Source organism: Sapajus apella, unplaced genomic scaffold, assembly GCF_009761245.1.
Source record: "Sapajus apella isolate SASKATOON/1434 unplaced genomic scaffold, GSC_monkey_1.0 scaffold5, whole genome shotgun sequence".
NCBI lineage: Eukaryota > Metazoa > Chordata > Mammalia > Primates > Cebidae > Sapajus > Sapajus apella.
Window position 1 is genome coordinate 31,297,715 of NW_022436945.1, and position 22,921 is coordinate 31,320,635.

At 39.4% G+C, this 22,921-nt stretch overlaps 1 protein-coding gene and 1 pseudogene across 2 annotated transcripts in view; both read left to right on the plus strand.

Annotated features, from left to right (window-relative positions):
• Positions 1-22,921, plus strand: part of SLC30A9 (solute carrier family 30 member 9) — a 103,782-nt gene that overhangs the window by 38,570 nt on the left and 42,291 nt on the right. For both annotated transcript variants that reach the window (XM_032274058.1, XM_032274059.1), the window contains 2 exons: positions 13,110-13,168; positions 16,336-16,403. In XM_032274058.1, coding sequence (XP_032129949.1) covers positions 13,110-13,168; positions 16,336-16,403 — 127 coding nt within the window. The remainder of the gene's footprint in view (positions 1-13,109; positions 13,169-16,335; positions 16,404-22,921) is intronic.
• On the plus strand, positions 1,131-2,064 carry LOC116548665 (annotated as a pseudogene).

Below are 22,921 nucleotides of genomic sequence, written 5' to 3' on the forward strand. Positions count from 1 at the left end.
GTAGTTTCCCTGTGACTCGATTATTAGGCAAGCAAAGAAAGTAGCTTTTCTAATGGTGAGTAAATTAAGTCCTGTTTAATTTGAGTGGCTGAAAAACTGTATCCAGGACTGGTAGTCTTTAGACAAGACTACTTGCTTCAAGAGTTGAGGACACTGGAGACAGACAACATCAGTAGTCAATTAAAACGCAAGGCAAATGATTTTGAATGATACCCTTTGGCTCTTGATAAATTGACCCATGTACCAATACTGTTTGAGGAGTGAGTGCTGAGTTTGAAGAAACTAAAGAATTATCCTTTATGAATAGTCTGTGTGGAACAACTACAGGCAGGAATATTTTCAAAGAAGATGTGAAAATACTAATTCAGAAAACCCAATGTGGAATCTGCTAAGATGTCTTACAGATGATGGTGTTAAAATATGTGTGGAGCAGAAAAAGCCTTAGTTGGACAAATTTATAAAGCTTGTGAAAACATAAGATGTTTAGAGCCTTTTCATCAGTAGATATTCTGCAGAAAATACTTGTCAAGAGTAGGTACTTTATGGAAAATACTTAAATCTCTTGTTTGCTTTTGAACCAGTAGTATGGTAGTATCACTTTTGAACTTGTGGACTTAACCACTGAAAGAAATAGAAGCTGATTATCCTGACTTGTCCTTCTACACTGGATTTCAATGGTTTAGCAGTTTTACTGCAATTTTTTGAGCTCAGGATTGAAAAATTCAAAATTGAAATTTTTATGAATAAGAAGCATACCCATCAACCACTATTATTTAAACACTGAATGGCTTAGAAAATTAGCTTTTGCTGTAGACCTTATGTTTCTTAATGCATTCAGTGTAAAATCACAAGGGAAAACAGTGCTTAAATACAAAGCTTACTCTGCTGTAAAGTCATTTCAACAGTAGATTAATTGTTTGAATTAAAGTAATGTCAGTCAGCTTTATGTACTTCCTATGCTGTTAAAAGTTGACCAGAAGCACTCTGAGATCCGCAGCAGCAGCAGCAGCAGTGTGTCCTGTCTGCAGAGAGCCTGGCCAGAGACAAGCAGCAACGCCTCATAGGATGCCAGGGTGTACCCCACAGCCACCCACCCTCTGGACTCTGGCAGCTGTTGACCTGCTGTCGCCATGGCCCACGGGAAAGCCAAGGAGGAGAGCAGTTGGAAGAAATTCATTTGAAACTCAGAGAAGGAGTTTTTGTGCAGGACTGGTGGCAGTTGGTTTAAGATCCTTCTATTCTACATAATATTTTATGGCTGCCTGCCTGGCCTCTTCATTAGAATCATCCAAGTGATACTGCTCACCATCAGTGAACTTAAGCCCACAAATCAGGACCGAGTGACCCCAGTAGGATTAACAGATTTGTCAGATCCAGAGGACTGAAATTGCTTTTCATCCTAGTGATCCCAAGGTCTATGAGGCATATGTGCTGAACATAGGTTCCTGGAAAAGTACAAAGATTCAGCCCTGAAGGATGGCATGATTTAACCTTGTGACAATTTGTCCGGTGTACCCAAAGAATGAGGAGACTAATCATGAATGAAGAGGGTGAAAGGTTTGCAAATTCAAGCTTGAGTGACTGGGAAATAGCTTTGTATTAAATGATGAAACTTACGGCTACAAAGAGGGCAAACCATGCATTATTATACAGCTCAAATGAGTTCTAGGCTTCAAACCTAAGCCTCCCAAGAATGAGTCCTTGAAGACTTACCCAGTGATGAAGTATAACTCACATGTCTTTCGTGTTCAGTGGCAAGCAAGATGAAGATAAGGATAAAGATGGAAATGTGGAGTATTTTGGACTGGGCAACTACCCTGGTTTTCCTCTGCAGTGTTATTCCTACTGTGACAAACTCCTGCAGCCCAAATACCTGTAGCCCCTGCTGGCTGTACAGTTTACCAACCCTACCATGGACACTGAAATTCACATAGAATGTAAAGTGTGTGGTAAGAACATCGGGTACAGTGAGAAAGATGGTTTTCAGGGATGCTTTGATATAAAAATTGAAGTTAAGAGCTGATCACAAGCACAAATCTTTCCCACTAGCCATTGAATAAGTTTTAAAAAAGATATGAAAACCTACTAGTCTTAAACAGACTGTCATACATATGAGACCTACACTGAAAGCATAATTTATATGCTTTACACTAGCTTTCTGCATTTAATATGTTAAAAGGTAATTGATGTAAACTAAAGTATAGTAATAGCAACCAAATATTCTACTATAAATGACAAAAGAAAAATTGAGCCTTGGGATGTGCTCATTTTTACTGTAAATTATGATTCCATAACTGACTTGTAGTAGCAGTGTTTCTGGCCCCTAAGTGTTGCCTCTTGTTTATTTTATTTAATGTACATGTATTTTGTTTTGGTTTGTTTTCCCATTTATTTATTTTATTGCATTTTAGGTTTTGGGGTACATGTGAAGAACATGCAAGATTGTTGCATAGGTACACACGTGGCAGTGTGATTTACTGCCTTCCTCCCCATCACCTACATCTGGCATCTCTCCCCTTGCTATCCCTCCCCAGTTCCCCACCCCCCACCGTCCCTCCCCTATTTCCCCCCAACTGACCCCAGTGTGTAGTGCTCCCCTCCCTGTGTCCATGTGTTCTCATTGTTCAACACCCGCCTATGAGTGAGAACATGCGGTGTTTGATCTTCCGCTCTTCTGTCAGTTTGCTGAGAATGATGGTTTCCAGGTTCATCCATGTCCCTACAAAGGACCCAAACTCATCATTTTTGATGGCTGCATAATATTCCATGGTGTATATGTGCCACATTTTCCCTATCCAGTCTATCGTTGATGGGCATTTGGGTTGGTTCCAGGTCTTTGCTATTGTAAACAGTGCTGCAATGAACATTCGTGTGCACATGTCCTTATAGTAGAACGATTTATAATCCTTTGGATATATACCCAGTAATGGGATTGCTGGGTCAAATGGAATTTCTATTTCTAGGTCCTTGAGGAATCGCCACACTGTCTTCCACAATGGTTGCACTAATTTACACTCCCACCAACAGTGCAAAAGTGTTCCTATTCCTCCACATCCTCTCCAGCATCTGTTGTCTCCAGATTTTTTAATGATCGCCATTCTAACTGGCGTGAGATGGTATCTCAATGTTGTTTTGATTTGCATTTCTCTGATGACCAGTGATGATGAGCATTTTTTCATATGTTTGTTGGCCTCATGTATGTCTTCTTTTGTAAAGTGTCTGCTCATATCCTTTGCCCACTTTTGAATGGGCTTGTTAGTTTTCTTCTTGTAAATCTGTTTTAGTTCTTTGTACATTCTGGACATCAGCCCTTTGTCAGATGGGTAAACTGCAAAAATTTTTTCCCATTCTGTTGGTTGCCGATTCGCTCTAATGACTATTTCTTTTGCTGTGCAGAAGCTGTGGAGTTTGATTAGGTCCCATTTGTCTATTTTGGCTTTTGTTGTCAATGCTTTTGGTGTTTTGGTTATGAAGTCCTTGCCTACACCTATGTCCTGAATGGTTTTGCCTAAATTTTCTTCTAGGATTTTTATGGTGTTAGGTCTTAATGTTTAAGTCTTTAATCCATCTGGAGTTAATTTTAGTGTAAGGTGTCAGGAAGGGGTCCAGTTTCTGCTTTCTGCACATGGCTAGCCAGCTTTCCCAACACCATTTATTGAACAGGGAATCCTTTCCCCATTGCTTGTTTTTGTCAGGTTTGTCAAAGATCAGATGGTTGTAGATATGTTGTGTTGCCTCCGAGACCTCTGTTCTGTTCCATTGGTCTATATCTCTGTTTTGGTACCAGTACCATGCTGTTTTGATTACTGTAGCCTTGTAGTATAGTTTGAAGTCTGGTAGTGTGATGCCTCCCGCTTTGTTCTTTTTGCTTAGAATTGACTTGGCTATGCGGGCTCTCTTGGTTCCATATGAAGTTTAAGGTGGTTTTTTCCAGTTCGGCGAAGAAGGTCATTGGTAGCTTGATGGGGATAGCATTGAATCTGTAAATTACTTTGGGCAGTATGGCCATTTTCACGATATTGATTCTTCCTAACCATGAACATGCAACGTTTCTCCATCTGTTTGTGTCCTCTCTTATTTGGTTGAGCAGTGGCTTGTAGTTCTCCTTGAAGAGGTCCTTTACATTCCTTGTTAGTTTTATTCCTAGGTATTTATTCTCTTTGTGGCAATTGTGAATGGAAGTTTGTTCTTGATTTGGCTCTCTTTGTATGTCTGGTAGAATTCGGCTGTGAACCCGTCTGGACCTGGGCTTTTTTTGGGTGGTAAGCTCTTAATTGCTGCCTCAACTTCAGACCTTGTTATGGGTCTGTTCAGGGTTTCGGCTTCTTCCTGGTTTAGGCTTGGGAGGAGGTAAGTGTCCAGGAATTTATCCATTTCTTCCAGGTTTATTAGCTTATGTGCATAGAGTTGTTTGTAATAATCTCTGATGATGGTTTGAATTTCTGTGGAATCTGTGGTGATATCCCCTTTATCGTTTTTTTATTGCATCAATTTGGTTATTCTCTCTTTTCTTTTTTATTAATCTGGCTAGTGGTCTATTTTGTTGACCTTTTCAAAAAACCAGCTCCTGGCTTTATTGATTTTTTGAAGGGTTTTTTGTGTCTCTATCTCCTTCAGTTCTGCTCTGATCTTAGCTATTTCTTGTCCTCTGGTAGACTTTGAGTTTTTTTGATCTTGCTCCTCTAGCTCTTTCAGTTTTGACGATAGGGTGTCAATTTTTGATCTCTCTTTGCTTCTCATGTGGACACTTATTGCTGTATATTTTCCTCTAGAGACTGCTTTAAATGTGTCCCAGAGATTCTGGTATGTTGTGTCTTCATTCTCGTTGGTTTCGAAGAACATCTTTATTTCTGTCTTCATTTCATTGTTTATCTAGTCAACATTCAAGAGCAAGTTGTTCAGTTTCCATGAAGCTGTGTGGTTCTGGGTTAGTTTTTGAATTCTGAGTTCTAACTTGATTGCTCTGTGGTCTGAGAGACTGTTTGTTATGATTTCCGTTCTTTTGCATTTGCTGAGGAGTGATTTACTCCCAATTATGTGGTCAATTTTAGAGTAGGTGTGATGTGGTGCTGAGAAGAATGTATATTCTGTGGATTTGGGGTGGAGAGTTCTGTAAATGTCTATTAGGTTTTCTTGGTCCAGGTCTGAGTTCAAGTCCTGGATATCCTTGTTAATTTTCTGTCTGGTTGATCTGTCTCATATTGACAATGGGGTGTTAAAGTCTCCCACTATAATTGTGTGGGAGTCTAAGTCTCTTTGTAAGTCATTAAGAACTTGCCTTATGTATCTGGGTGCTCCTGTACTGGGTGCGTATATATTTAGGATTGTTAGCTCTTCTTGTTGCATTGATCCTTTTACCATTATGTAATGTCCTTCTTTGTCTCTTTTGATCTTTGTTGCTTTAAAGTCTAATTTATCAGAGATGAGAATTGCAACTCCTGCTTTTTTTTTGCTCTCCATTTGCTTGGTAAATCTTCCTCCATCCCTTTATTTTGAGCCTTTGTATATCCTTGTATGTGAGATGGGTTTCCTGGATGTGGGACACCGATGGGTTTTGTCTTTTTATCCAATTTGCCAGTCTGTGTCTTTTGATTGGGACATTTAGTCCATTTACATTTAGGGTTACTATTGTTATGTGCGAATTTGATACTGCCATTTTGGTGCTAGCTGGGTGTTTTGCCCATTAGTTGATGCAGATCCTTCATTGTGTTGATTCTCTTTACCATTTGGCATGTTTTTGGAGTGGCTGGTACTGGTTGTTCCTTTATATGTGTAGAGCCTCTTTCAGGAGCTCTTGTAAAGCTGGCCTGGTGGTGACGAAATCTCTGAGTACTTGCATGTTCACAAAGGATTTTATTTTTCCTTCACTTATGAAGCTTAGTTTGGCTGGATAGAAGATTCTGGGTTGAAAGTTCTTTTCTTTAAGGATGTTGAATATTGGCCCCCACTCTCTTCTGGCTTGTAGGGTTTCTGCTGAGAGATCTGCTGTGAGTCTGATGGGCTTCCCTTTGTGGGTAACCCGACCTTTGTCTCTGGCTGCCCTTAGTATTTTCTCCTTCATTTCAACCCTGGTGAATCCGATGATTATGTGCCTTGGGGTTGCTCTTCTTGACGAATATCTTTGTGGTGGTCTCTGTATTTCCTGGACTTGAATATTTGCCTGCCTTGCTAAGTTGGGGACGTTTTCCTGGATAATATCGTGAAGAGTATTTTCCAGCTTGGATTCATTCTCTTCGTCGCATTCATGTACCCCTATCAAACGTAGATTAGGTCTTTTCACATAGTCCCACATTTCTTGGAGACTTTGTTCATTCCTTTTTACCCTCTTTTCTCTATTCTTGCCTTCTCGTTTTATTTCATTGAGTTGATCTTCGACCTCTGATATCCTTTCTTCTGCTTGGTCAATTCAGCTGTCGATACTTACGTATGCTTCACAAAGTTCTCGTGTTTTGTTTTTCAGCTCCATCAATTCACTTATGTTCCTTTCTATTTTTTCCATTCTCGTTAGCATTTCGTCAAATCTTTTTTCAAGGTTCTTAGTTTTTTTGCGTTGGGTTAGAACATGTTCTTTTAGTTCACAGAAGTTTCTTACTACCCACCTTCTGAAGTCTGATTCTGTCATTTCATCACACTCGTTCTCCATCCAACCTTGTTCCCTTGCTGGTGAGGAGTTGTGATCCCTTTTAGGAGGAGAGGTGTTCTGGTTTCGGGTGTTTTCATCCTTTTTTGTGCTGGTTTCTTCCCATCTTAATGGATTTATCCACCTGTCATCTTTGTAGTTGCTGGCTTTCAGATTGGGTCTCTGAGTGGATGTTCTATTTGTTGATGAGTTTATTTCTGTTTCTTGGTTTTCCTTCTGACAGTCTGGCCCCTCTGCTGTAGGTCTGCTGAGGTCCACTCCAGGCCCTGCTTGCCTGGGGATCACCTGCAGCAGCTGTTGAACAGTAAGGGTTGTTACCAGTTTTCTTCTTCTGCTATCTTTGTCCCTGAAGGATACCTGCCAAGTGTCAATCTGATCTCTCCTTTATGAGATGGCTTTTTGGATATACAGGGGTCAGGGAGCTGCTTGGGGAGTCGGTCTCTTCTTTATAGGAGCTCAAATGCTGAGCTGTGAGCTCCGTTGTTCATTCAGAGCTGCTGGGCAGGTACGTTTAGGTCTGCTGCAGCAGAGCTCATAAACCGCTTTTTGTTCCCAGGTGCTCTGTCCCAGGGATTTAGGACTTTATGAGTTTCCGTTATGCTGCTGCCTTCTTTTTTTTTTTCCTTCAGAGCTGCCCTGCCCAGCAAGGAGGCAGCCTAGTCACTGTCTGCCTGTAGAGGCTTTGCTCAGCTGCTGTGGGCTCTGCCCAGCTGCCGAGTGAACTTCCCTGCAGTCCTGCTTATATGGGTATAGTTAGAACTGCCTCGGCAATGGTGACCCGCCTCTGTTAAGGCGGAGTCTCTCTGCAGTGGCGGGTTGCCTTGGCAAGGCGGGCTGCCTCATTAATGGCAGGCTGCCTTGGCAACGGCGGGCTGCCTCAGCATTGGCTGACTACCTCCGTAGTGGTGGGCTGCCACGGTAATGGCAGACACCCCTCCCCCACAGAGGTGGACCGTCCTGGGTTCAGCTGCGCTTGCTGTGAAACTCTCAATCCAGAGAGTTTCTGATTGCTGTTCTTTTGTGGGGGTGGGACCAGCCGAGCCTGATCACCTGGCTCCCTGCCTCAGAGCCTTTTTTTTTTTTTTTTTTTTTAAAGTTGGTGTTGCAGTCGCCTGTTCAAGAGGCGCCGGGGGGGTCTGTGTGTTTTCCCCTGCCGCAAGTCACTGTGCTGGCTTAAACAGTGGCACTGAGATTCGTGGTAATTTTTTTGCCCTGGGATCTACTGTCCTGGTTCCCTGCTCAGTCCCCCTTTTTAAACAGATGAATGGGCAACTTCCCGTGGCTCCAATCGCCAGCCAAAAGGGCACTCGGACCGGTGTATTTTGTACGGAGAACCGCTACTCTGGGGCGCCGACAAAGCAGCTGCGCGGGGCAAAGCAGCGGCACCGGCCGGCACAGCCGTGCTGGCGACCCATGGAGCTCCTCCGCCTGGGAATTTCCTAGTCTGTCGGCAATAAAAATGCGGCGTCCACTCACCCTCTGCGCTTTCACTGGGAGCTGCAATCCTGAGCTGTTCCTAAACGGCCATCTTGGATTGATCCCCCAATATACATGTATTTCACTTAATGTACAGTACTATAGGTGCATACTCTGGTCATTTTTCTTTTTTTCTTTTCTTTTTTTTTTTTGAGACAGAGTTTCTCTCTTGTTACCCAGGCTGGAGTGCAATGGGGCGATCTTGGCTCACCGCAACCTCCGCCTCCTGGGTTCAGGCAATTCTCCTGCCTCAGCCTCCTGAGTAGCTGGGATTACAGGCATGCGCCACCATGCCCAGCTAATGTTTTGTAGTTTTAGTAGAGACGGGGTTTCACCATGTTGACCAGGATGGTCTCGATCTCTTGACCTCGTGATCCACCCGCCTCGGCCTCCCAAAGTGCTGGGATTATAGGCATGAACCACTGCACCCAGCCTCAGTGAGTATTTTTAACATACCCTGTAGCCTTTTCCTGTGGTGTTAGGTCTTACTTTATTATTATTTTTTTTCCTGGGACTGGGACCGGGGATTTGTCATGGGGCAACTGCCCTTTAAATTTTAAGTGACACTACAGAAAAATAAAAAAGGTGATGAGTTGTGTTGTCCTTGTTTTGAATGGTATCTTGGCATCTCTTCCCTTGTCCTCTAGTATTTCTAAAGCTGTGTCTGAGATCTGGATTTGCCCATCACCTTGGCTAGTGACAGGCCTAATTAATTTGCTTTGTACATTTTCTTTTACTTTTCTTGTTTCCTTTCTGGAAGCATCACATGCTGATGCTCTGTCTTTATGAATGTTTTAACCATTTTCATGGTGGAAGAATTTTATATTTATGCAGTTGTACAATTTTATTTTTTCTGCAAGAAAAGTGTAATGTGTGAAATAAACCAAAGTCACTTGTTTGAAAATAAATATTTATTTCGAACTTTATAAAAAGCAATGCAGTATTTCATAGACTGGTGTTAAATGTTGTCTGCCATACAAAAATACATGTTCTAACTTGCATAGTAACTGCTGGGAGTGCAGTGCTCTCGTTTTTTGTGTATTCAGTCAGGTTAAAACAATTGACAATAAAAGAATGAACACATAAAAAAAATTAACAGAAGACATCTATAGCAGATATATTTTCCATGCCCAAGCTATAGTCCCAGAAGTGTTTTTCAGATTTTCATGCAAGTGCAGAGGAAATTTGCATATTTCAAAATCCATTGAATTGTGCAGTTGAGCAGCTTTCTCTTAACTTCAATTGGAAGTGATTAGTCCTCAATGTAATAAGATGCTAAAAGGCAAATATTAACAAGAATTTCATATAATTCTATAAATGCTTCTAAGCAATGAATATAGTCATTTAAAATCACGTTTATAGAGTGATATCAGTATTTGGCCATACTTATTGATAAGATTTCAAATATGAGATATGTAAAATATCAGATCATCATTAACAAATGAACATTCGCAATTTTGATGAGGAATACTAACTGAATCCCAATTAAGTAAAATATTTTATTGTATCCCCCCAAAAAGAATTATGTTCTTCTCATTAGTAGACCTGTATTACAAAGAATTATATTCACATATTTTTATTATATTTTAAATTTTGTCAAATGTATGAAAATTTGTAGTTTTTTCTTGTTATACCTTCATCATATCCTTTATGTTACCTTTTGGTCTCCAAAGCATAAAATATTTGCTATGTATCTGCATTAGTCACTTTTCTCATTGCTATAAAGAGATACCTGAGACTGGGTGATTTATAAAGAAAAGAGGTTTAGTTAGGTCACAGTTTTGCAGGCTGTACAGGAAGCATAGAAGCTTCTGGGGAGCCTCAGGAAGCTTCCAGTAATGGCATAAGGCAAAGAGAGAACAGGTACCTTACATAGCAAGAGCAAGAGAGAGATGGAGGAGGTGCTATACACTTTTAAATGACCAGATCTCATCAGAAGGAACTCACCTGTCCTGAGGACAGTACCAAGAGGAATATTACTAAATCATTCATGAGAATTCACCCCCATTATCCAGTTACCCCCTACTAGGCCCCACCTCGAACAATTGGATTTCAATTCAACATGAGATTTGGGTGGGAGCATAGGTTTAAACCATGTCACTAGCCCTCTTTGGAAAAAGTTTGCCAACCCTATTTCAATGGTTTTATTAGGATCCCACTCCATTTTATTTATTTTTATTACTGGTAACTTGGTAAGAGGTTACGAAACTGGAAGGATATGAAACTGGAAGTGCTGGAGTATAAATATTTAGGAGGATTCTAAATTATTTGGCTATCTCAGTTCTGCACAGGACCAAGGCTTAGAAATGAGACTATTTTCTTCTCAAGATGAGTTGACAAAATTTCAAAGTGGAAATTGTGAGACAGTTATGATCAATAACCCAGGAAGAATAGGAATGGAGAGAGTTTCTTGAGCGTACAGGAGTTCATTACCAAGAGGGGAGCAGTGGGATACGACGATCAAGGAAGAGAGAAGTGGGAGGAGAAGAACAAAGCAGCAGTGCTGAAACTGTCCTATTGTTGGTCAATGGAAGCGCCTCATTTGGCTCCAAAGTCCCTTTGTCATATTTCTAGTATCATGGCATCCTTACTTTCAGGAATAACATGTTTCAGACTCATCCTTTATGTTTCCTATCTTGGACTGGTAATCATCTATTTCTAATCCTTTTACTGGAAAATAAAATCAAGGTTTTTTTAATTACTAAAAAATAAACTTTTTATTTACTAGAAAATAAAATCTAGGCATTAGGAATATTTATTGTTAATAGTTTGGCATATTTTTAGGTGTCTCAGTGGACAGAGCTAGGAAATGTTCTTTTCTTTTATGGAAAATCTAAAAGGTATTCTGATGAACTTATTTTTTTCCCTTTGGTTTTGTATCTTTTCTCTTACACTGAAAATCTTATTTTCTAATTTATTAACACAATTAAAGTAATTACGTACTTGATTTATTCTGCTCTACACACTTAGAGAATATAGTTTCAAATAAATTATTAATACTAACAGTATGCTTTAAGATTTATTTGCCTTTCTTTGTATCTTTAATATATATCCCGCTAGAGATGTGTAGTTCAATTTCTGTGTTATAAAGTCACTTGAAATTTTTCTGTATACATATACCATCAATAGATAAACAGGCTCATTTGTTTCATTTTGCTTCTGGTTTTTAAAAATAATTTTGTTTTTATTTTATAATTGCCTAAACATTTATATGATTTCTAAGTCAAATCTACAGAACAGACATTTCAGAGAACTCTAGCTTCCATCTCTGTCCTTTCCACTCTAGGTTCTTTCTCTTGTATAGGTAACTATTTAAAAAATTAGTTTTTGGGTTTTAAAAAAATGTTTAAAATATAAGAAAATAAAGCCAGGCTTCATGGCTTACGCCTATAATCCCAGGATTTTGGGAGGCTGAGGTGGAAGGATCGCTTGAGGCCAGGAGTTTGAGACCAGCCTGGGCAACATTAGTGAGACCCTTTTTCTACCAAAAACTTAAAAATAATTTTTAAAAAGAAGACAAATGTACACATTTGCATTAAACTCCATACCTTTCATAAATCAGGCATACTATACATACTTTCTGCTCTTGCTTTTTTTACTTAAATCTGTCATGAGGGCTATCCCATAGCAGTAAATAAAGGCATTTCTTCATTTATTTTATAATGCTCTATTTTTTTGATATACTGTAATTTATTCAAATATTCCCCCATGGGATGTTTCTAGTCTTTTGTTATTAAAATGATACCATGAGTAGCCTTGTAAATAAAAGTTAAAGGAAATATTTATAATACAAAAATTTGAGAAAAAACAGTAATAGAAAAATACTTTCTCTTATATTTTTAAACTTTGAGGTAAAAATAAAGGACCTGTTTTTACATCAGGCTTAATTAACTTTTTAAAGGTAATATTGAGAAAAGACTCTTACCCAACTGCCTTTATCTCATTGCAAATCCAAATTCTCCTGCCTCCTTTTTTATTGTGGTTAAAAACAATAGCCTAAAATGTACCCTCTTAACCATTTTTAAAGGTATAGTTCATAAGTGTGTAAGTATATTCACATTATTGTGAAACAGATCTTCAGAGGCTTTTCATATTGCAAAACTGAAACACTATACCCATTAAATAACTACCTTCCTTTCCCCCTTCCCCACCCCCCAGCCTGGCAACCACCATTCTGCTTTTTGTTTCTATGAATTTGGATACTTTAGATATCTCATATAAGTGGAATCATACAGTATTTCTCCTTTTAAGATGGGCTCATTTCACTTAGTATGGTGTCCTTAAGGTTTATCCATGTTGTTGCATGTGACAGGATTTCTTTCCTTTTTAAAGGCTAAATAATATTCCATCATCATATGTATATACCACATTTTGTTTATCCATTCATTCATCCATCCATGGACATTGTGGCTTCACCTTTTGACTGTTGTGACTATTGCTGCTGTGAACATATGTGTGTAAATAGCTCTTTGAGGCCCTGCTTTTTGTTCTTTTGGACATATGTCTAGAAGTAGGATTGCTGGATTAAATGGTAATTCTATGTTAAAAATTCTTTTTAGGAACCTCCATATTGTTTTCCATAGTAATTGCACCATTTTACATTCTTACCATCAGTGCACAAAGGTTCCAGTTTTGACACATCATTTCCAATACTTTTTATTTTCTGTTTTCTTTTTTTTTTTTAATAGTAGCCATCCTAATGGATGTGAGATATCTCACTGTGGTTTTCACATGTATTTCTCTGATGATTAGTGATGTTGAGCTTCTTTTCATATGCTTGTTGGTGGTTTCTGTATCATCTTTGGAGAAATATCTGTTGAAATCCTTTGCCCATTTTAAAATCAGGTTTCAAATCCAAATTTTGTATAACTTAATATTTTTGCCGTTAGCTAATAGAGCATATTTAACATAGTCCTAAAGAGAATATCATGTTACTCTAAACTGTGACTAGTAAGACCACCTATGACATAAATTTATTTTGTAATTCTTACAGGGCTATTTAGAAACCAAAAAATATTAAGAGAATACAGAGATTTCTTGGGAAATACCAAGGTAAGGATATCTTTCTAATAATGTGTATGTATATGTTGCACAGCAAAATTCTAATAATCAGTCTATTTTGAAATTCTAGCAGTAATTCTATCCCATAGTAATTCTATTGCATAGTCTGTGATCTCAGTAATCTAAGATTTTCTTGGGTACATTGTTGTTCATTGAATTGCAGTGTATTCATTGCTGTCTGATTTTTTTGAAATTTAAAATATTCGTACATAAGTTTTCTTTAAAGTCATAACCATGTAATGAACCTTTAGCATGTAGATATAGATGAGGAAGAAGACTTTATTTTTTTAGGTTTTAGTGAGATTTATATCTGTCCATACACACTCTTAATTTCCTTTAACATCTCTCTCTTTCTGCTCCTAACTCTGGTTCAACATTCAGATTGCCAACTCTGTGCTTGTATCCAAGAAGCTTAGCCTTTGGAGAAGAAAATTACACAGCCAATTTGATTGTTTCTTCATTATTTGACTATTCAAAATCAATGGATACTCAATATTATTTGACAGTCTTACTAAACTTCCAGAGTATGTTCACCTTCCCACTCTTTGAAATAGCGATTGTGTATCTTTTTCTTTCTTCCCAAACTTCCTATGGTCTCACTCTTTACTCTTCAGCTGTTGACCCTACTTCATACTTTATTGAAAAAACAGGTGTAATTTCATAAAAGTACCTCACCTTTTCATCACCAAATTTACACATATGCCAAAATACTCTGCTTTCCTTCCTACTAGAAGGAAATTAATATTGAGACACATATAAAAAGTTTGCCTTTACTTTCCTACCTCTTATTTTCTACTGAACCCAATCCAATTGGGCTTTCATCCCCACCACCCACTGAAATGACTTACCAAAGTCCCCAGCACCCTTAAGATGCCAAGCAGTCTATGTCCAAGTTGGCTTCCTTTTAAACTTGGCTGGGAAGGATCTCCTATCAAGAAGTTAATGTCATTTTTGGATAAGAGGCTACCTATGCACATTTTCTTTTCTCTGATGGCATTTGAGACATTGCACCCCTTTTGCAAAGTTTAGACATTGGCAATGATGATAATTTTATTCAAATCTTATTTGATATGCTTTGTTGTGGGATAACTTTGGCTGGTGAGACCTGCCTCCTGAGAAGATTCACTTCTAACCTTCACATCTGTTTCACATGGAGGATCATTCTCACCAGATTTTCTAATAGTAGCTGTTGACTTATGAAATCTGTTACTTGAGGCCTTTACAAGATTAATACTGATCAGCTTTTAAATGTTCCATGTTTTGACTAGATTTCTTTTTTTTTTTTTTTTTTTTTGCTATTACAACCTTTTGCTGGGGAGCATTAGGATAAAACTAGTATTTCATTTCTCTCTACTGTACCCCTGTTCCCTTTAGGAATGCTTTGTTCTCCCACTGAAGATGGTTGCTTTCCTTCTCTAAAACACAGGGCTAATCCTGTTTGCAAAAGTTAAATGCCTTTTTTTTTTTTCTGACACAGACTCTTGTTTTTCCATTATATTCTTATCTCATGAAAACTCCAATAGTGAGATATATGAAATCACAATGTTCTGGGTCTGCCCTTCTGATATTTAATTTCTTATATAATAATTTCCCTATGCCTTCCCTTATATTTCTGATTCATGAGTTTCTTGGTATAGTCTATAGAGAATTGGAAGTACTTTTATCTCTACTTAATATATTTAACTCTGCCATAGTATCACCTTGAAATGCACCAATAATGCCTTGAACAATTTTTGCTCCCTTTCCTGGTGGTCCTCTTTGAAATGTATCCAAATTTTCTGTACTTGTTCCGATATTAAAGAACTTTGTTTATTGTGAATGTTTTCGAAGACATATAAAAATAGAAATAATAAATAGTAGATATCCAGTTTCATTAATTTCTCACATTTTGCTGTCCTTGTCTTTAAAAAGGGGCAGTTCTCTGATTACGGAATTCTGTTATTTTTTTATTTTATTGTATTTATTTATTTAGAGATGCAGTCTTGCTCTGTCGCCCACAATCTCGGCTCACTACAACCTCTACCTCCCAGATTCAAGAGATTCTTGTGCCTCAGCCTCCTGACTAGCTGGGATTACAGGCACCAGCCACCACACCTGGCTGATTTTTTTTGTGTTTTAGTAGAGATGGGGTTTTACCATGTTGTCCATGCTGGTCTCAAACTCCTGAGCTCGAGCAATCCATCCATCTTGGCCTCTCAAAGTGCTAGGATTACAGATATGGGCCATAGCGCCTGGCCTAATTATGGAATTTTTGAGTAGCTTTTACAGGATGCTTCCCAAGCAGGTTGTGGATCCTGGCTCCCTGTGATCTCTTGTTTTTCCAGATTTGTATTGTCTTGTTAGAGTTCCTTGGGCCTTATCATTATTTCAAGTTACTGCCAACACATCTTCCCTTTTTCTATAGCCTTCTTTATTAGAGTGGTTTGAGCCCAGTGAATCTTTTTCCTTATTTTCCTTATTATTTCTTATTCTGATCTTAAAGATCTCATTTCCTTTCCCTATCTGTTTTGCCCCTCCCATAAGTTTCCAAACCTTCCCTCTAAAGAAATCTTTTATTTATCACCTTAAGCAGCTTTCTATTGTTCCTATAATAATTTCATTGAGTTTTTTCTCTATTCAATCCAAGGATACGATATATTCTTATTATAATAAAACATACATTGTTTGTCATCAATAAACAGTGTAATTCAGAAATCTAGACCATAGTCAGAGTTTATAGCTTACAAATCAAAGTAAAAGTTAAGACCACATGGACAAGGTTTATCCCTGTGTAGTTCCTTCTCTTAGCCCTGAAGGCAGGTCAATACAGAATTTGGGGTGTCTCATTTCACACAATCTTAGAGCATATGAATTTCAGCTTAGTGCATTTTTCTACTTTATTACTAGTTTTTATATAGCCAATGCAGATCCTTTCTGGAAGAAGGCAGGACATGAATTATAAGGAAACAAAATAAACAAGGTTCTGGAAAGAGACTCAGATATGTTTTCAATTTTAATCTTTCTACTTTCTCAACAAGAACTTCTAGAGAAAAATAAGTAAACCTAGCTCAGAAGTTTTGCTAGAGGAGAAAATTTTCTCATCTATCAAAGCCAGGAGTTATAGTGCTTCCCTGCAAAATTTTGGAGGTATTAAAAAAAGTATTTGTTTTTTTTTATAGCCACGCTCCAGAACGGCATCAGTGTTTTTTAAGGGACCAGGAAAAGTGGTGATGGTTGCGATTTGCATGTAAGTACTGAAAAATAAGCTTTGTGAAATAGAATATATTTTTTAAAATGTGTATATCCTTGAATATATAAATTTATTACATGATAGCTAGCTATAGAGGTTGAGGTTTATATTCTTTTATGAGGAAATTGAGCAAGTCTTTGTTATTGTCAGTAAAGTGATAGGGAAAGAGCATGAATTCATATAGATACCCATGCTCATGCACTGTATATTTTTGATGTGGTTAGATCTAAGAATACTTGCTACCTGAAAATCCTTTCTTATTTTTATTGGGGTTGATAGAAGTCTTTTTTAAATAAGTTAGATTGGCCAAGGGTATTTTTACAGTAGCTAAACCAACCTGGGTTACTGCTACTCAAGAATATCTTTATGGTTATTATCTTTGTCCCACTTAACTTGGAATAACATAATTGTTATTTTTGCCTCCTCCTTTTTTTTTTTTTTGAGACAGAGTCTTGCTCTGTCACCAGGCTGGAGTGCAGTGGTACAATCTTGGCTCACTGCAATCTCCACCTCCCTAGTTCAAGTGATTCTCCTGCCTCAGCCTCCTGAGTAGTTGGGATTACAGATGTGCATTACCACACCCAACTAATTTTTATAGAGACAAGGTTTCACCATGTTGGCCAAGATGGTCTCAAATCTCCTGACCTCATGATCTGCCCACCTTGGCCTTCTATCGTGCTAGGATTACAGGTGTGAGCCACCACGCCTGGCCTTGCCTCCTCCTTTTTTCCATTATCTTCTTGATTCCTATTGTTTTGTTCATCTTTTAGCTATTTTTCTAATTAATCTATTTGAGGACGTATGAAATCGTTCTGTAATTCATTAGTTTTTTTATTCTTAAACATTTATATGTAAAATATGTATCAGATGGTGTGATATAATCTGGAAATATAAAGATATAATACATAATTCTCTGAGGATTGGAGGGACACTAAACTAGAGGAACGCATTTGTAATACAAGGGATGATGATTTCATAACTAGAATAGTAGTGATACAGGTAAACATGGACAGTTTCAGGTTCTTAAAAGGTATGTTCAAGGATAGTGACCAGGTTTCTGGCTTGTACAGTTGGGTAAATAATGTACCATTCACTTGAGGGGAGCACTGGAAGGAGGATCAGGGTGGGAGCAGAGAAAATGATGAGTTCATTTTTGAGCTGGAGGTGTGTTTAGGGCACCCAGGTGGAGATATTCAACAGGGTTAGTTCTTTTCACCAGTAATACAGGGATAGTGATTATAGCTTTTCTCATTGGAGGAATGTATGTATGAAAAGTGCTTAACATAGTACCTGCTCTAAGATATGCCCTTAAGTATTATCATTAATATATATTGGTCTGAAGCTCAGGAGGGAAATCTGGGTTAGAGGTTTAGAGTTGATAGTTTTTAGTTTATTGATGATAATTAAAGCCATAAAAGTGAAGATCACGTAGGGAATGTATGTATATATAGTATCAGGAATAAAAAGCCCTCAGGAAAAATTCCTTGAAGAATGTTAACATTAAGAAAAAGGTGAAGGAAGGCTGGGCGTGGTAGCTTACACCTGTAATCCCAGCACTTTGGGAGGCCGAGGCGGGTGGACCACAAGGTCAGGAGATTGAGACCATCCTGGACAACATGGTGAAACTCTGTCCCTACTAAAAATACAAAAATTAGCTGGGCGTGGTGGCAGGCACCTATAATCCCAGCTACTCCAGAGGCTGAGGCAGGAGAATCGCTTGAATCTGGGAGGTGGAGGTTGCAGTGAGCGGAGATCCAAGATCACACCATTGCACTCCAGCCTGGCGACAGAGGGAGACTCCATCTCAAAAAAAAAAAAAAAAAAGAATGACAAAATTGGAGGAAAAAGTCCTGCAGAGGAGATTGAGGGAGGAGTAAGGAGAAAAGTAGAAATAAAACCAGTAGTGTATTACTCCGTTTTCATGCTGCTGATAAAGATGTACTGGAGACTGGGCAATTTACAAAAGAAAGAGGTTTAATTGGACTAAAAAGTTCCATGTGGTTGGCGAAGCCTCACAATCATGATGGAAGGCAAGGGAGGAGCAAGTCATGTCATATGGATGGCAGTAGCCAAATAGAACTTGTGCTGGGAAACTCCCTTTTTAAAAAACCATCAGATGTCATGAGCTCATGCACTATCACGAGAACAGCATGGGAAAGACCCACCCCCATGCTTCAGTCATCTCCCACCAAGTCCCTCCCACAACATGTGGGAATTATGGGAGCTACAAGATATTTTGGTGGGGACACAGAGCCAACCATATCAAGGAGTGTCATGAAAGCGAAGGGGAGACAGTATTTTAAGAAAATAGTAGGCTTGGTATAGGCTCACACCTGGAATCCCTGTGCTTTGGGAGGCTGAGGCAGGAGGATTACTTCAGCTCAGGAGTTTGAGACCAGCCTGGGCAACATAGTGAGACCCTATATCTACAAAAAAATTTTTTTTAAATTAGCTGGGCATGGTGGGTGATGTGTGCCTGTAGACTTAGCTATTCAGGAAGCTGAGGCAGGAGGATCATTTGAGCCCAGGAGTTTAAGGCTACAGTGAGCTGTGATTGCACAACTGCACTCCAGCATGGGCAAGAGCAAGACCCTGTCTTTAAATAATAAAATAAATACCCACCTGCGGGGTGACTGACAAGATGGCCGACTAGGAATAGCTTCAGTGTGCAACTCCCAGCGAGATCAACACAGAAGGTGGGTAATATCTGCATTTCCAACTGAGGTACCTGGCTAATCTCATTGGGACTGGTTAGGCAGTGGGTGCAGCCCATGGAGGGTGAACCGAAGCAGGGTGGGGCATCCCCTCACCCGGGAAGTGCAAGGGGTCTGGGAACTCCATCCCCTAGCCAAGGGAAGTCGTGAGGGACGGTGCATTGCAGCCCAAATACTACACTTTTCCCATGGTCTTCGAAACCCGCAGACCAGGAGATTCTCTCAGGTGCCTACACCACCAGAGCCCTGGGTTTCAAGCACAAAACTGGGCAGCTGTTTGGAAAGACACCTGAGCTAGGTGCAGTAGTTTTTCTTCATACTCCAGTGGTGCCTGGAACAGCAGCAAGACAGAACCATTCACTCCCCTGGAAAGAGGGCTGAAGCCAGGGAGCCAAGTGGTCTAGCTCAGTGGATCCCATCCACATGGAGCCCAGCAAGCTAAAATCCACTGGCTTGAAATTCTTGCAGCCAGCACAGCAGTCTGAAGTCAATCTGGGACACTGGAGCTTGGTGTGGGGAGGGGCATCTGCCATTACTGAGGCTTGAGTAGGTGGTTTCCCTCTAACAGTGTAAACAAAGCCCACAGAAAGTTTGAATTGGGTAGAGCCCACCACATCTTGGCAAAGCCATTGTAGCCAGACTGCCTCTCTAGATTCCTCCTCTCTGGGCAAGGCATCACAGAAAGAAAGGCAACAGTCCCAGTCACGGGCTTGTAGATAAAACTCTTATCTCCCTGGGACAGAGCACCTGGGGGAAGGGGGCGGCTGTGGACGCAGCTTCAGCAAACTTAAACGTTCCTGCTTACTGGCTCTGAAGAGAGCAGTGGATCTTCCAACACAGTGCTTGAGCTCTGCTAAGTGACAGACTGCCTCCTCAAGTGGGTCCCTGACCCCCATGCCTCCTGAAGGCGAGACACCTCCCAGCAGGGATTGACAGACACCTCATACCGGAGAGTTCTGGCTGGGTCTGGCATATGCCTCTCGGGGATGAAGCTTCCAGAGGAAGGAACAGGCAGCAATCTTTGCTGTTCTGCAGCCTTGGCTGGTGAAACCTAGGCAAACAGGGTCTGGAGTGGACCACCAGCAAACTCCAGCATACGTGCAGAAGAGGGGCGTGATGGTTAGAAGGAAAACTAACAGAAAGGAATAGCATCAACAGCAAAAACGTCTACACCAAAACCCCATCCGAAGCTCACCAACATCAAAAACCAAGTAGATAAATCCATGAAGATGAGGAAAAATCAGAGCAAAAAGGCTGAAAATTCCAAAATCTAGAACAGCTCTTCTCCTCTAAAAGATCACAACTCCTCACCAGCAAGGGAACAAAACTGAATGGAGAATGAGTTTGACAGATTGACAGAAGTAGGCTTCAGAAGGTGGGTAATAACAAACTCCTCCGAGCTAAAGGAGCATGTTCTAACCCATTGCAATGGAGCTGAAAAACACAGCATAAGAACTTCATGAAGCATACACAAGTATCAATAGCCAAATTAATCAAGCTGAAGAAAGGATATTAGAGATCGAAGATCAACTTAATGAAATAAAGCGTGAAGACAAGTTAGAGAAAAAAGAATGAAAAGGAACGAACAAAGCCTCCAAGAAATATGGCACTATGCAAAAAGACCAAACCTACATTTGATTGATGTACCTGAAAGTGATGGGAAGAATGGAACCAAGCTAGAAAATACTCTTCAAGATATTATCCAGGAGAAACTTCCCCAACCTAGCAAAACAGGCTAACGTTCAAATTCAGGAAATGCAGAGAGCACCACAAAGATACTCTTCAAGAAGAGCAACTCCAAGACACAATCATCAGATTCACCAACGTTGAAGTGAAGGAAAAAATGTTAAGGGCAGCCAGAGAGAAAGGTCCAGTTACCCACAAAGGGAAGCCCATCAGACTAACAGTGGATCTCTCTGCAGAAACCCTGCAAGCCAGAAGAGAGTGGTGGCCAATATTCAACATTCTTAAAGAAAAGAGTTTTCAACCCAGAATTTCATATCCAGCCAAAGTAAGCTTCATAAGCAAAGGAGAAATAAAATCCTTTAAAGACACGCACATGCTGAGAGATTTTGTCACCACGAGGCCTGCCTTACAAGAGCTCCTGAAGGAATCACTAAATATGGAAAGGAAAAACTGGTACCAGTCACTGGAAAAACATACCAAATTGCAAAGACCATTGACACTATGAAGAAACTGCATCAACTAACAGGCAAAATAACAGCTAGCATCATAATGACAGCATCAAATTCATACATAATAATATTAACCTTAAATGTAAACAGGATAAATGCCTCAATTAAAAGGTATAGACTGGAAAAATGGATAAAGAGTCAAGATGCATCAGTGTGCTGTATTTAGGAGACCCATCTCACGTGCAAAGACACACATACACTCAAAATAAAGGGATGAAAGAATATTTACCAAGCAAATGGAAAGTTTTTTTTCTTTTTTTTAAAAAAAGCAGGGGTTGCAATCCTAGTCTCTGGTAAAACAGACTTTAATGCAACAAGAGCTAAATATCCTAAATATATATGCACCCAGTACAGGAGCACCCAGGTTCATAAAGCAAGCTCTTAGAGACCTACAAAGATATTTAGACTCCTACAATAATAATGCGAGACTTTAACACCCTGCTGTCAATATTAGACAGATCAATGAGACAGAAAATTAACAAGGATATTCAGGACTTGAACTCAGCTCTGGACCAAGTGGACCTAATAGACATCTACAGAGCTCTCCACCCCAAATCAACAGAATATGCATTCTTCTCAGCACCTTATCACACTTAATTCTAAAATTGACCACATAATTGTATGTAAAACACTCCTCAGCAAATGCAAAAGAATAGAAAGCATAACAGTCTCTCAGACTGCATTCACTGTCTTCCACAATCAAATTAGAACTCAGGATTAGGAAACGCACTCAAAACTACACAACTACATGGAAACTGAACCACCTGCTCCTGAATGACTACTGGGTAAATAACAAAATTAAGGCAGAAATAAATAAGTTCTTTGAAACCAGTGAGAACAAAGACACAGCATACCAGAATCTCTGGAACACAGCTAAAGCAGTGTTTAGAGGGAAATTTGTAGCACTAAATGCCCACAGGAACAAGTGGGAAAGATCTAAAATCAACACCGTAACATCACAATTAAAAGAACTGGAGAAGCAAGAGCAAACAAATTCAAAAGCTAGCAGGAGACAGGAAATAACTAAGATCACTGCAGAACGGAAGGAGATAGAGACACGAGAAACCCTTCAAAAACATCAGTGAATCCAGGAGCTGGTTTTTTTGAAAAGATTAACAAAATAGATAGACTGCTAACCAGACTAATAAAGAAGAAAAGAGAGAAGAATCAAATAGACACAATAAAAAATGATAAAGGGGATATCACCACTGATCCCACAGAAATACAGACTACCATCAGAGAATCTATAAATACCTCTATGCAAATCAACTAGAAAATCTAGAAGAAAAGATAAATTCTTGGACATTTACAATCTTCCAAGACTAAACCAGGAAGAAGTTGAATTCCTGAATAGACCAATAATAAGTTCTGAAATTGAGTCAGGAATTAATAGCCTACCAACCAGAAAAAGCCCAGGACCAGATGGATTCACAGCCGAATTCTACCAGAGGTACAAAGAGGAGCTGGTACCATTCCTTCTGAAACTATTCCAAACAATAGAAAAAGAGGAACTCCTCCCTAACTCATTTTTTGAGGCCAGCATCATCCTGATACCAAAACCTGGCAGAGACACAACAGAAAAGAAAATTTCAGGCCAATGCCCCTG